Here is a 12,074-nt window from a genome sequence, read left to right as displayed (position 1 = left end):
AGCAACCCGTGCTGTCAAACAACGGTTTGGAAAGGGCTTTGACAGTGGGAGCGCGCGTGGACCTAAAATACCTGACATTTTTTACTGATAAATAAGTCTTACCGTAGTTGAAAGTAGAAAAACATGACAAAATATCATAATTAGCACAGAAAATATTACAAAACTCTTACCAACGAGCTGCTGGAAAGCGTTCAAAGTTTAATTGCGAAGTGACAGCAGACTCACCGTGATTCCCAAGCAACAAAACTCGTCGACAGCGCTGGCATTTCATTAACTGCTTCCCAACAAGCGTTTGCGGTCGCAGCGAAAGTGGAGCGGCTAGTATTACACTATTTCTACACTGTCGTGATTGTATCGTTTCGGACGGTCTCATAAATATCTATACGAACCACCCGGAGGTCAAACAGGGCCGCCTGAAACCTTTCGGAATCGCCCAGAATCGTCGAGACGGTTGAAATATTTCAAATCGGTTAGGGCTTGGTACTTTCAATGTGCCACAAATCCACTAAACGACCTTAGTGGTCCACTAAACGACGGGTTCTAAACGGCCCAAGCGCTCTACCTAAACCGAATATAGAAAGACTTCGTTCAGTGGACGGTGAACGACTGATACATTTTAAATATACAGTAGAACGTCGATTATCCGGGCAGCTCGGGACCGGACGGTTGCTGGTTAATCGATTCGCACGGATAATGGTCCAAGAAATGTCAAATTCATAGAAAAATTATAAAATCCACTAGTTTTACGATTAATTCACATTGAATCAATCGATTAATCATTAGTAGAATATTATTTTAATCAACAGCTATAGGTTTAACAGCTGCCCAAGCGCCACAGATTAAGCTTAAACGACTGGAAAATTGAATATCCATATAAAAAAATGAAAGCTCCACAGCTTCATTGGTTTGATCAATAGATGGCGTATTACAACTCATCATTATATTGCTATCCTGTTCTTGCAATGTGTTTCGACAAGTTTCATCTTATCATGACCTATATAGCCTTATAACTTTCTGAGCAAAAATCTTTGTGAATGGTCGTGTGGTCAGATACGTGGGTATCAACACCAACGACCATAACTCAATTCTCACTTGCTTCAGTACTGGTGGTTTCCATTGGAGTTTAGTAATTAAACAATTGTATCTCCGTTCTAGTTCTAGCGATGCATAACTTCAATGAGAAACCATACAACAGTACAGAGGAAATGAGAAAGCTCTCCTCCAAGCGATGAAGCTCAACTGGTCGGGGTATCCCACCAACAGAGAGCGCCACCAGCTTTTTTGCTATTTTTAGAATGAATGAGTCGTTTGCCGTCTGCTAAACGAAGTCTTTCTATATTCCGTTTAGGTAGAGAACTTGAGTCGTTTTGAAGCCGTTTAGTGGTCGTTTAGTGGATTTGTGGCACTTGGGTGTTCATGAACAAAAATGATTCAACAGCTATAGGTTTAACAGCTGTTCATGAACAAAAATGATTTTCGAAAATACCACTACACACTACAAAGCTACACAACAAACTGGTTGCCCACTTGACTATCGCTGCAAATATTCGCCGTACTTTTGAACAGCTGTCACATTTATGCGCACGGTTAAGCCGCCCGCCGGTTAATTCGCCCCCGGATAATCGACGTTCTACTGTAGCAAAAAAAAAGCTGGTGGCGCCATCTGTTGTTGGGATATTCAACCAGTATAGCGCTTTTCTCGCTTAGAGAGCTTTCTGCTTCCACGCTCTGTACTGTTATATGGTTTCACATTGAAGTTATGCATCGCTAGAACTGTTTAAATACTAAACTGCAATGTGAACCATTTGTAAAGAAGGAAGTGAGATTTGAATAATGGTCTATGATGATGATACCCACGTATCTGACCACACGACCATTCATTCCGATTTTTCCTCGGAAAGCTAGAAGGTTATATAAGTAAGATGATGAAGCTTGTCGAAACACATTGAAAGAAAAGGACACCAATATACTGATGAGTTATAATATGCCATCTATTGAGCAAAACAGTGAAGCTATAGGGCTTACATTTTTTTCATATTTTCTGTGACTTTTACAGAACCACAAATCACGCAAAAATAATTTAAAAATGTTTACACAAGAAGTTGTAATGGCGAGTTTTGCTCAGGTTGCCTGGAAATTAGATTTTGTGTTTTGGTTGCCACTGGCAGGGTTAACGGGCTTGTTGGTTCCCGTTTGACAACTGTCAGTCCCGTGGGCTGGGGAAGTTATGTTTTCGGCGCGTAAATTTATGTTTTGACGAGTGGAGAGACGGTTGGGGGGAGAGAGAGCATCGCAACATAAAGCGACCGCTTGCACATCTTGCACGAACTGCCGTCGAGTGGCCGCTGTACGGCCAAATACAGTTTGTCCTGCCATCCCCGTAGAAAATGATACCTCACCTTTAAGTGTTAATTTGTGTTTATGTATCTTTGGATGTGAGTGTGTGTGTGCGGGTGTGCGGCTTGCATAAAAAAAAAATACACAGACAGGAAGTAGGAATTCCACCATCTCTTTCGCCTTCAAGCGGCGTCTAAACACACGCACACACAATTTCAGCGGCGAATGTGAACGGTAGTTGTTGCGTTTGTGCGTTGAGCAGCAGCCTCCATTTCCGACTGAATTTGCAGTGCGACCCCACCCCACCAAAAACCCGCTCACAAGGCAATGTTTATCGCCGACCTGAGGAAGGACTTTTACCAGCAGCTCATCGGCAAGCGCATACTGGTGCTGGTGAACTACGATCTGGATGCGATCTGCGCGAGCAAGATACTGCAGGCCCTGTTCCGCTGCGACAATGTGATCTACTCGATCGTGCCGATCATGGGGCTGGCCGCGATGCGGCGGGCGTACAGCGAGCACCGGGGCGACATCCGGTACGTGCTGCTGGTCAACTGTGGCGGCTGCATCGACATCGTGGACGTGCTGCAGCCGGACCAGGACGTGGTGTTTTTCATCTGCGACTCGCACCGCCCGTACGACGTGTGCAATGTGTACAGCGATGGGCAGGTTGGTGGTGCAGGGGTGTGGGAGGATGCGCTCGGGCGTCAGATGGGTTGACTTTTACTAATTGGCAATGGCTTTTCCCCGTTCCGGCAGGTGCGCATACTGGGCGAGATGAACAGAAACGAAAACATACCTGCGTTCGAGGACATCTTTCAAGATTCGGACAACGAGAGTGGTGATGAGGACGAGGAGGACGATGATGATGCCGGATACAACGAGGACGGCGGTGGAAGTGACAGCGACGGTGGTGGTGGTGCACCAAAACCGGCCAACAATCGTATCCAGCGCATCGAGCAGCGGTTGCTGCGTCGTCGCGAACACAAAGCCTGGCAGGAGCGACGGCTCACGCTGATGTTCGAGTACGCCCAGTACGCCTACTACGGTTCCAGCTCGGCGCTCAGCATCTTCGAGCTGGCGTGGCGCATGTCGAAAGATTCGCTCGATCTGCTCTGGTGGGCGATCGTCGGCGTCACCGAGCAGAAGCTACTGGGGAAGGTGGAAAGCGCCTCGTACACGCTGCTCATCGAAAAGCTCCAATCGCACGTGTCGCGCCTCACCAACAAAGCGAGCGACCAGGCCATCCAAACGTCCGTAAAGATCGTGTTCGAGAGCGATCTGCAGCTGGCCCTGTTCCGGCACTGGAGCGTGCTGGACTCGCTGCGCTACTCCTACTACCCGGCCTGCCGGCTCAAGCTCTGGACGCACAAGGGCGACAAGCAGATGAACGAGCTGCTGGTCGACATGGGCCTGCCGCTCGTGCAGGCGAAGCAAACGTTCAACGCGATGGATCTGGTGCTGCGGCGCGAGTTTTACGAAAAGATTGAAAAGTTTGCCGAGAAGTACAACATGCCCGACGTAACGTACGCCTCGTTCGTGCTGCAGTACGGCTACCGCAACAAGTACTCGGCCGCCGACTACGTGTACTCCATGCTGGCGATACTGGAGTCGGTGCGGCAGGATCGGTTACCGGAGGCGTGCTTTCTGCAGTCGATGGATGCGCTGTCGCGCGGCAAAAAGGCCATCCTGGACGAGGGCATCGATCTGTGCAAAACGCTGCTGACGACCATCTTCAAGCAGGTGCAGACGTGCCTGGAGATGCATCAGATCCGCTCGGCTGGTCCGTTTCTGTACCTGGTGCTGCAGGAGGAGGTGTCGTTCTTTAGCTGCCCGTACGGGTTGCTGCTGCTGGCGCGGTTTTTGCTCCGTGCGCATGTGGCCGTGTCGCGCAATCGGCGAGCGCAGGAGTTGCCCCTGATTGCGGTCGCTCCGATCGATCTGGCGCGGGGGATCTCGCTGCTCGCGGGCGTACCGCCCGTCTGCGAGGACAGTCGGCACTTTTTTGCGAAAGCGTTCGAGGAGGCGGGCAATCGGAGCGGAGCGGTAATCTCGCAGGACTTTTTCGAGACGGCCGTCATACAGATCAAGCAGTCCGACTGTACCAAGTTTCTCGACGCGCTGACGGTTATGCTTAGTTGATAGAGAGAGAGAGACGGAGGGAGGGAGATAGGGGTTAGCTGTTAGTGTAGGGCGCGTAGGTGTGATTGTGTGTTTTTTTTGGTTTAGAAAATTTTAGTTTAGTAAAATCTGTCGCGCACACAACCCGTAGCTAGGGGCCGTTTGCTGAACGTTTCCCACCCTATCCGAGGGCTGGCACACTTTCTCGACACTTTTTGCCGTGTACTGTGTTGCACAGAGTCAAGTAAGTGTGTTAAATGCCTTCGATAAAGTGAAAAACGTTCTGTTAGTGTGCCCCCAAATTGTGTCAACCCATTGTGTGCGTCTGTCGTGACGTGAAGTAATATTTAATGTTAATAGGTCGTACGATTCGAGCCAGAGATTCACGGAGGAGTGCAAGCAAGGAGTCGTTGAGTATGTGTTAGTGGATGGGACATGATTGTTTTTTTGTTTTATGTACTTCGACATCAATATTCCTACCGTGAGTGACCAACGGGAATGGACGGGGTGGATGATTGTGACAGCATATAGTTAGCGAGTGAGATAGGGAAAAAGTAAGAAATGCCTCCAGGTTCTATACAAAAAGTGCAAAAAGAAAGTTCTATACAAAAACCAGTTTGATAAATTATTATTACCGATAGGGCAAACGAGAAGGAGCAAGCGATAGTGGTAAGGCTTATCTGTACGGAAATATAGCATTTACCTGTAACTACACCGTAGTACCATACATGTGGATCGTGTTCGTGTTGATCAAATGACAGAGAGAGAGAGGCTCAAGGTGCTTCACAATCGTTTTTGCTTCATTTTTAAATGGTTTTCTAGGTCTTCCTACCCACTAGCTTCACTCTTCAGCGACACACCCGCCGCACTGTACACTATCGACGGTCCCGGTTGCAGTATTCGCGCACTACCGAAACACTCCTCGTTGCGGTAAAACACCGCATACTGTCCCGGCGTAATCGCCCGAAGCGGCCGATCGAGCTTAACAAACAGCTGCCGGCCGTGCGTCTCAATGACGCTACAACCCACCAGCGGTTTCGTGTGCTGGAAGCGAAATTCACACCGTACCACCCGTCCCTCCGACGACAGCCCCGGAGGAGCATTGATCCAAACCGGCCGCTCGGTATACACCATGTCCGTGTACAGCAGCGGATGATCATGGCCGGACGCTACCTCAATCACGTTGCTTTCCCGATGCTTCCGCAGCACGTAGTACGGCTGGGAGCAGCCACCGATTTTACACTTCTGCCCAACCGTCCAGTGATGCAGACCGGCATGCTGACCCACCTCCCGCCCACTGTCCACGTCCACGAACGGGCCCGGCTTGGTTTCGATGTACTCGCCGATAAACTGCTGGAACGAACGCTTGCCCACGAAACAGATGCCCATGCTTTCCTTCTTGCGTGCATACGCTTCGAGGCCTACTTCGATGGCTAGCTGCTTGACTTGCGGCTTCGTCAGGGCACCGATCGGGAACATTGTGCGGCGCAGGGCTTCGGCGGAGATTTGTGACAGGAAAAACGTTTGATCTTTGATCGGATCCGGTGCCATCAGGAGGCGTACTTCTACAGGGGAAAGAAAAATCGGGATAAGGGGAATCGAAAAAATCACACTTTTTTGGTAGCATGAGAACAATTTCTTACTTTCATTTTCATTGTACCGCTCCAGAAATGGGCCAAAGTTGGTTCGAGCATAGTGGCCGGTAGCGATCGCATCAGCACCAAGCCGCTCGCGGGCATGGTGAAAGAAGCGATTGAACTTGATGTGTCTGTTGCACAGAATGTCCGGATTTGGGGTAATTCCTGCTTCATAGTCCTTGAGAAAGTTTCTAAAACACACAAAGCGACCCATTTAATCAAGCTTCTTTGGTGGCAACTTAAATCAATTGATTCGCTTACCCAAACACCTCCACCCAGTAGTCCTTCACAAAGTTGATCTCCTCCAGCGGTATGTTCAGCGTCCGGCACAGCCGCTGGGCATCCTCGAAATCCTGCTCCCCGGAACAGTAGCCGGACTCATCGATTAGGTCCCAATTTTTCATAAACGCACCGCATACCTTGAAGCCTGTAGAGTGCAAGAGGAGAAGCTTTGTTTTACCATTTCAATCGCTAAGTACATCGTTTGCCTTTACATACCTCGCTTCTTGAGCAGATACGCGGACACTGCACTATCTACGCCGCCGGATATACCGACCACCACACGGCGAAACATTGGATTTTTGCTCCTAGGTTTCGGTCACGATTGCATCAAGTTACGACAATGGCTCACTTGGAACATTTTGCCGGTGCTAGTCGGGGCGAGCGGCACATCAAAACAAACCGTTCTCACCAGAAACGTCAAAACAGTTGAAAATGTAAACAAATGGTCCAGCTGACAAATGGTTGGTCGATGGGAAGAAAGCAGCTGTTTAAGTGATGTTAACAAGGGATGAAACAGCATTGTCGTAAAATGATTGTAAAATTTCCGTTAATGAATTATGATGAGAAATTTGCAGTAGCTTTTTAAGGTTGCTTGCAAAGATTCATGAATCTCAAACATTAATGAGTCTCTAAAGATTCATGAATTTCGAAAGATTGATGAATTTCGAAAGATTCACGAATCTCTAGGGTTTTATGAATTTAAAGCGATTAATAAATCTCCAAAGATTCATAGCGCTTCAGCTTCTTATTATTCTTCTCCTTGGCGTCACAACCTACTCATGTATTAATCTTTAGAGATTCATTAATCTTTAGACATTCATGAATTTTTGGAGATTCGATTCGAGATTCGAAGCATACATCGCTCAAGATTCATATTAATGAATCTCAACGAAAGATTCATGAAACCCAACACTCCCCTTTAGCCCGAGAGAACAAGTGGAGCAAGACATACAAGATAGCAAGATAGAATTTGATTCCAGGCCTCATATTGTTCTTCTGGACTATTCCAGCCCAGAATCTAGCCCTGCCTGTAGTAAGCACTAGCAACCAGTTTCGGACGAGATTGAAGGCCGCACCAGTTATCGAACCTATCTCGATTCTGGACGTGATGCTACATCCCTGTGCAGTCTTTGTTTTCAGGTATTGTTGTTTCAAGTCATCTCGATCCTAGATTACGTCCAGCATGGACCTGCACTGATCTTAGATGTGGTCCCAAACTTATTCAAAGCGCAAACATTGTCCTGAACCAATCACATTTCCCGGCCATGATATATAAAGTTAGTGTGATTCCGGAACCGCTTTCTAAACTGCACTACTCTAAGAACTAGTTCCGAACCTATTCCTGCGCTGGAATTAGTTTTGAATGGATTATGCTTGCTTGCACTGATCTTTGAAGCCTTCTTTTTGGGTTGGAACTACTTCAACAAATGTTGCCTAATTTCCGAGGATCTGATCTCGAGCCTATCCCAATTTTAGAACTACCTTAAAAAGACTTAAGAGGGCAAAAGGAAAAAAACCTTCAGGGACAGCACTACACGTTAGTCACATAGTATTGAAGAAGGCATAACTGGACGACCTATTAGAAGTTGACAGCATTGTCGGATACTAATTCACTGCCATCCGACACTAGCCAATTCTACATACATTAGAACAGCTTACAGAAAAGGATATAGAAAATCAAAGGAATAATTTCGGAAGTTCCCAATCAGCGTACTTGCTTTCATTCTGTTGTAGTCTCTTTATTACGGCAATATCATTACCTGTTGTACCCCGACACTGCGGTGGATCAACCCCTTACGCTACCAATAAATTAAAAATACACACATTCACTCACTCTTGTGGTTGTGGTGAAATTATCCTACAACTTTTGCCTCTCCTTCCACGCGCAGCTGCCTGCCATTCCACTAAAACAAACCGCTCTCCTCCCCTGTTAAGTACACAAAATGAAATTGGTTTTGATTCGTCATTACCACCACACACCACACTGCAAACACACATACACACTATATTAGCTGTCCGCTGTTCACAGTAATCTACAGCGAACGATGGTATGCACTAATTCCAATGGCCTCTGGCTGGACCATTGCGCTAATGCTAATTATTTCTTGGTGATTTTCACACGAGTATATCTAATCGCTCTGTCCGCTCCCGCTCCCCGTTTTGCTACAATTTCACTGACTAGACACGTGTTAACTTACGATTTGTTGAGTTTCGGGGTGGTTTTGCTTTCCTCTTGAGCTCATCTTTTCCTAACATTCTTGTTTTTTTTTTTTGCTATATTTTCTCTTCTAACTTCCCTTTCTCTCTCTCTCTCTCTCTCTCTCACTTACTCCTTTGCATTTGCAGAATGCACTCTGATGCAAATAAATGAAACCGAAGCAATTGTTTGTACCAGAAATCTGCAAACAGAGTGTTAAATATTATTACTCCTTCTTCTACTACTTCAACTAAAACGTAATCCTTAATAAGGGGGGTGTTTGTTTTTAATTATAAATTAATACTCTTTTACGTTTTGGTTTTTGCCGCATGGGGTGGGATGAGATGCCGCATTACGCATAAAGTTAGAACTACCAAGCTAGTACCAAGCAACGCAAACGGTGCAAGCACACGAATTTCACCCTTTTTGCTTTAAAGTAACAATTCCTACTTCTCTTTTAAATTCGCACTCACACACACACACACACGCGCGCCGCTAAACAACGTCACAAAGCACTTGAGCAGGTTTTTTAATCTTGCCTGATTAGAAATGTAATTAAAAATGGTACAGCTAATAGCTAATTTCAATCGTATGTATGCAGCTTTGCATCAACTGCTCTGTGCTGTTTTTTTTACAGTTTAAAAACAAACAAAAAACCATTCCTGATCACTATTACTAGCTTTAAAACTACTCGGAGAAAAGCATTCCTTTTTAAAAAGCTAAGAATAACAGCTAAGGAGCGTTAAGCTAAGGCGAAGAGAAAAAGAGTAAACGTTTCGTTAAATTATTATCGCTAGACGAAGCTGCGCAGCGACCGGATAAGGCAAAGGAAAGTATCGCGAACCGCATCTTTTTGCTCGTGTTCGGTTTCAATAAATTACCTTCCAAAGTTAGTCACGCTTAGGATAGTCTTGTGTTTTTTTTTGCTACAGATAGTGTTTAAACGTTTCCATTTTTTTTAAATTCCTTCCCTAGTGGCGAAGCAACAATCCAAATTGCGCTAGCAATTGTACGTCGCTGGATGATTAACTCTTCTTGAAATCGGCATATTACTCTAACAATTTAGTTGTTCCTTCTATCTGTACCTTATAATGGACGCCCAGGCACGGGAAAGTGTGTTCAATGACTGATGAAACAACAACAAAAAAAACTGCCCGCCTGTTCTACTATTCCCCCGTCGTCCGCTTACGCCCCTTTTCCTTGAGTTGCCCGAAAACGGTTGAATCGAAAATGCTTACAATTACCAAGAATTAAAAACAAAACCTTCTCACGTTACCTTGCCAGGGCAAAAACATACCGTTTTACAAACTGTAAACAGGTATCAACTCTGAGCATTGGCGGGCGGTACCGGCTGGAGAGCATGCCGTTTGCTTATTTACTAACTGAGCTAACACCGTGAATCTCTTAGTGTAATGTTTTGTTTTGTTTGTTTTGATTATGACACAACCATTTACCACTGTTTTTTTGTTTAGTTTTTGTATTTTATATTACCTCCTATAAGAAGTAGCCGCTCCAATAAGAACCATGCTTAGGCGAATGCGAATGAACGAGCTATGCACAAATGCTAGTGTACCGGTACAATTCCGGTACAAAACCAACTACACACCTGCTATGCTGCCTGTTCCTGTTGCACACTGCGCCTAAAAAGCCATGCCAAATCTACTGTACATAATACACTCTTGTTAAATGTAATCTTTCTTGTTTCTGCTTCCCACTGGTTAGGCCAAAAATCAAACATTACCATCGTGCGCCCCACAAAAGCCTGTCCAACATGTAGAGTGACTGAGCACAGCGCGAACGAACCCCCGCTTGTTCTGATTACACCATTGTAAACCATTTTACTATATTGTCTGTTAGTTGGAATCGCTACCCTGCAGCACACGATCGTACCTACTATCCCATATATAGAGCTATGTTGCTTCCACAACGATCCACGAACACGATCGTTAAACCCCATGTCCCGACTCTTCCAATAAATAGCATTGTCCTAAATAAAATCATATCCTTCCCCCTAAAACTGTACCACATTTCCAGCAGCCGTGAAACTCCTGCGCAGCACTCCTTCCAGCACCGTCCACTCCAGCTCCTCCAGTTGCTCCGCTCCGTTGGCAGTATGATTCGGCACGCCCATTCCATCCGCAGGCCACCGCTACTCGCACGCCAGCTTGCCGTCGAAGCTGGAGAGCGCGATCGCGAACGCCTGGAACGCGCACAGCGGGTATCGGAAGTCCATCGTGAAGATGTCGTCCGCGGTCCGGCCGAACTGCATCACGATGTACTCCGGGTCGGAATCGTGCACCAGCTGAAAGTTCTTGACCGAGGCTTGCGTGACGCGACCGTGAAAGTTCAGCACGTACGATTGCGTTTCGTCGTTCCAGATGGGCGTCTTGTTGTGCAGTTCAACGACATTGTCCATGTTCTGGTCCCAGGGGGGGGAGAAGACAGAGAAAAATGAGGGTAGCGTTAGAGTCACAGTCCACAAATCGATACTAAAAGTAGGGGTCAACGAGGGACGCTATTTTGGCTGCGCAAATAACTGACCGACGGCGAATTAAGCGCTCCCAAGGGGCAAGCGTGTTGTTGGCCAACAGGAGTATTATCGCTGCTGGGGTGGTTGGTTTAAAATATGGTCACCAAGTGGTCGGTGCCACGTGGTTTGTACGGGCGAGCGATTAAGGGCACGCTTCTGGCAGACATCCTTGATAGAGGTCGTCCCGCACTAGGTAGGGCTACAAACGGCCTACTCCTGGCTGCTTGTTTCGTGGAATTCATTAGTAAGGTAATGAGGCACAGAGGGTTTGGAAGTAGGTTGGGGTCGTATGAACTATGAGCGCAAACAGGATCGTTGATGACGTGCGTGCTGCTACAAAACGGGTGTCCTCTCACTCGGTCGGCGTATCGATCAAAAAGAGGTGGCAAAGCACAATGCAATAAACTTTCTAGCAGTAAATCTAATCATGAAATTTTGAAATATTACGGTTGCTTAAGCACACGTGAGGAAATCATTACACGATGATCCTGTGTATATGCCTGTATCCCAACTCTCCAATATTCGATAACAGTCGTTAGTCATTTTAGAAACAAACGATGTAAGTAATTAATATCACAAAATATTTATAAAGCAATAAATTACAAATGAAGCTTGATTGGTGGCCTCCAAAACACCCCGGAGTGAAATGCTTCATTCATGCTTTTTATGATACGAACAAAGGGCCATTACCAAAAAGGTCATTTGATGTACAAATGAAAATTGCTGAATTTTATTGCCCATCACCTTTGGCGTTCAAGTTCACCGAGGTCATCATTCGGAGAGACAAAAAAAAGAATGCTTTCCAAGACGCAACGCAAGGTTGCAGACGCTTTCCAACAAACCTATGGGGCGAGAGTGATCAAATTCAACGAAAAATCATTAACCAAACCGTATTGTTTACCGTCATTAAATTATCAATTCGCAGCCATTTTAAATTGCGCGAGATTGTAGAGAGCTCGCGTATCGTCTT

At 46.2% G+C, this 12,074-nt stretch overlaps 3 protein-coding genes across 4 annotated transcripts in view; 1 reads left to right on the top strand and 2 right to left on the bottom strand.

The window, feature by feature from the left end:
* Positions 1 to 2,216: 2,216 nt before the first annotated feature.
* On the top strand, positions 2,217 to 5,185 carry LOC121599068 (cell division control protein 45 homolog). The gene is made up of 2 exons (XM_041926568.1): positions 2,217 to 3,006; positions 3,097 to 5,185. The coding sequence occupies exons 1-2, from the start codon at positions 2,665 to 2,667 to the stop codon at positions 4,477 to 4,479; spliced, it is 1,725 nt and encodes a 574-aa protein (XP_041782502.1). The 5' UTR covers positions 2,217 to 2,664; the 3' UTR covers positions 4,480 to 5,185.
* Positions 5,186 to 5,231: 46 nt separating this feature from the next.
* On the bottom strand, positions 5,232 to 6,839 carry LOC121599070 (mitochondrial tRNA-specific 2-thiouridylase 1). The gene is made up of 4 exons (XM_041926572.1): positions 6,594 to 6,839; positions 6,357 to 6,522; positions 6,102 to 6,286; positions 5,232 to 6,023 (listed from the first exon to the last, which is right to left on the bottom strand). The coding sequence occupies exons 1-4, from the start codon at positions 6,667 to 6,669 to the stop codon at positions 5,287 to 5,289; spliced, it is 1,164 nt and encodes a 387-aa protein (XP_041782506.1). The 5' UTR covers positions 6,670 to 6,839; the 3' UTR covers positions 5,232 to 5,286.
* A 1,261-nt stretch (positions 6,840 to 8,100) lies between these two features.
* LOC121599629 (protein king tubby) overlaps positions 8,101 to 12,074 on the bottom strand; it is a 30,598-nt gene continuing 26,624 nt past the window's right edge. For both annotated transcript variants that reach the window (XM_041927584.1, XM_041927585.1), the window contains exon 6: positions 8,101 to 10,993. In XM_041927584.1, the coding sequence (XP_041783518.1) occupies positions 10,724 to 10,993 (270 nt within the window). In that variant the 3' untranslated portion in view covers positions 8,101 to 10,723. The remainder of the gene's footprint in view (positions 10,994 to 12,074) is intronic.

Source organism: Anopheles merus, chromosome 3L (assembly GCF_017562075.2).
Source record: "Anopheles merus strain MAF chromosome 3L, AmerM5.1, whole genome shotgun sequence".
NCBI classification, from domain to species: domain Eukaryota; kingdom Metazoa; phylum Arthropoda; class Insecta; order Diptera; family Culicidae; genus Anopheles; species Anopheles merus.
Note: the sequence above shows the minus strand (reverse complement) of the source record. Positions and strands in the feature narration are given on the sequence as shown.

What these genes read in the sequence shown, in the direction of transcription:
- LOC121599068 (XM_041926568.1), top strand. Translation starts at nt 2,665, where the DNA reads ATGTTTATCGCCGACCTGAGGAAGGACTTTTACCAGCAGCTCATCGGC. An exon ending in ATGTGTACAGCGATGGGCAG is followed by an intron (nt 3,007 to 3,096) that starts GTTGGTGGTGCA and finishes CCGTTCCGGCAG; the next exon opens with GTGCGCATACTGGGCGAGAT.
- LOC121599070 (XM_041926572.1), bottom strand. Translation starts at nt 6,669, where the DNA reads ATGTTTCGCCGTGTGGTGGTCGGTATATCCGGCGGCGTAGATAGTGCA. An exon ending in GTATCTGCTCAAGAAGCGAG is followed by an intron (nt 6,523 to 6,593) that starts GTATGTAAAGGC and finishes TGCACTCTACAG; the next exon opens with GCTTCAAGGTATGCGGTGCG. An exon ending in TACTGGGTGGAGGTGTTTGG is followed by an intron (nt 6,287 to 6,356) that starts GTAAGCGAATCA and finishes TGTGTGTTTTAG; the next exon opens with AAACTTTCTCAAGGACTATG.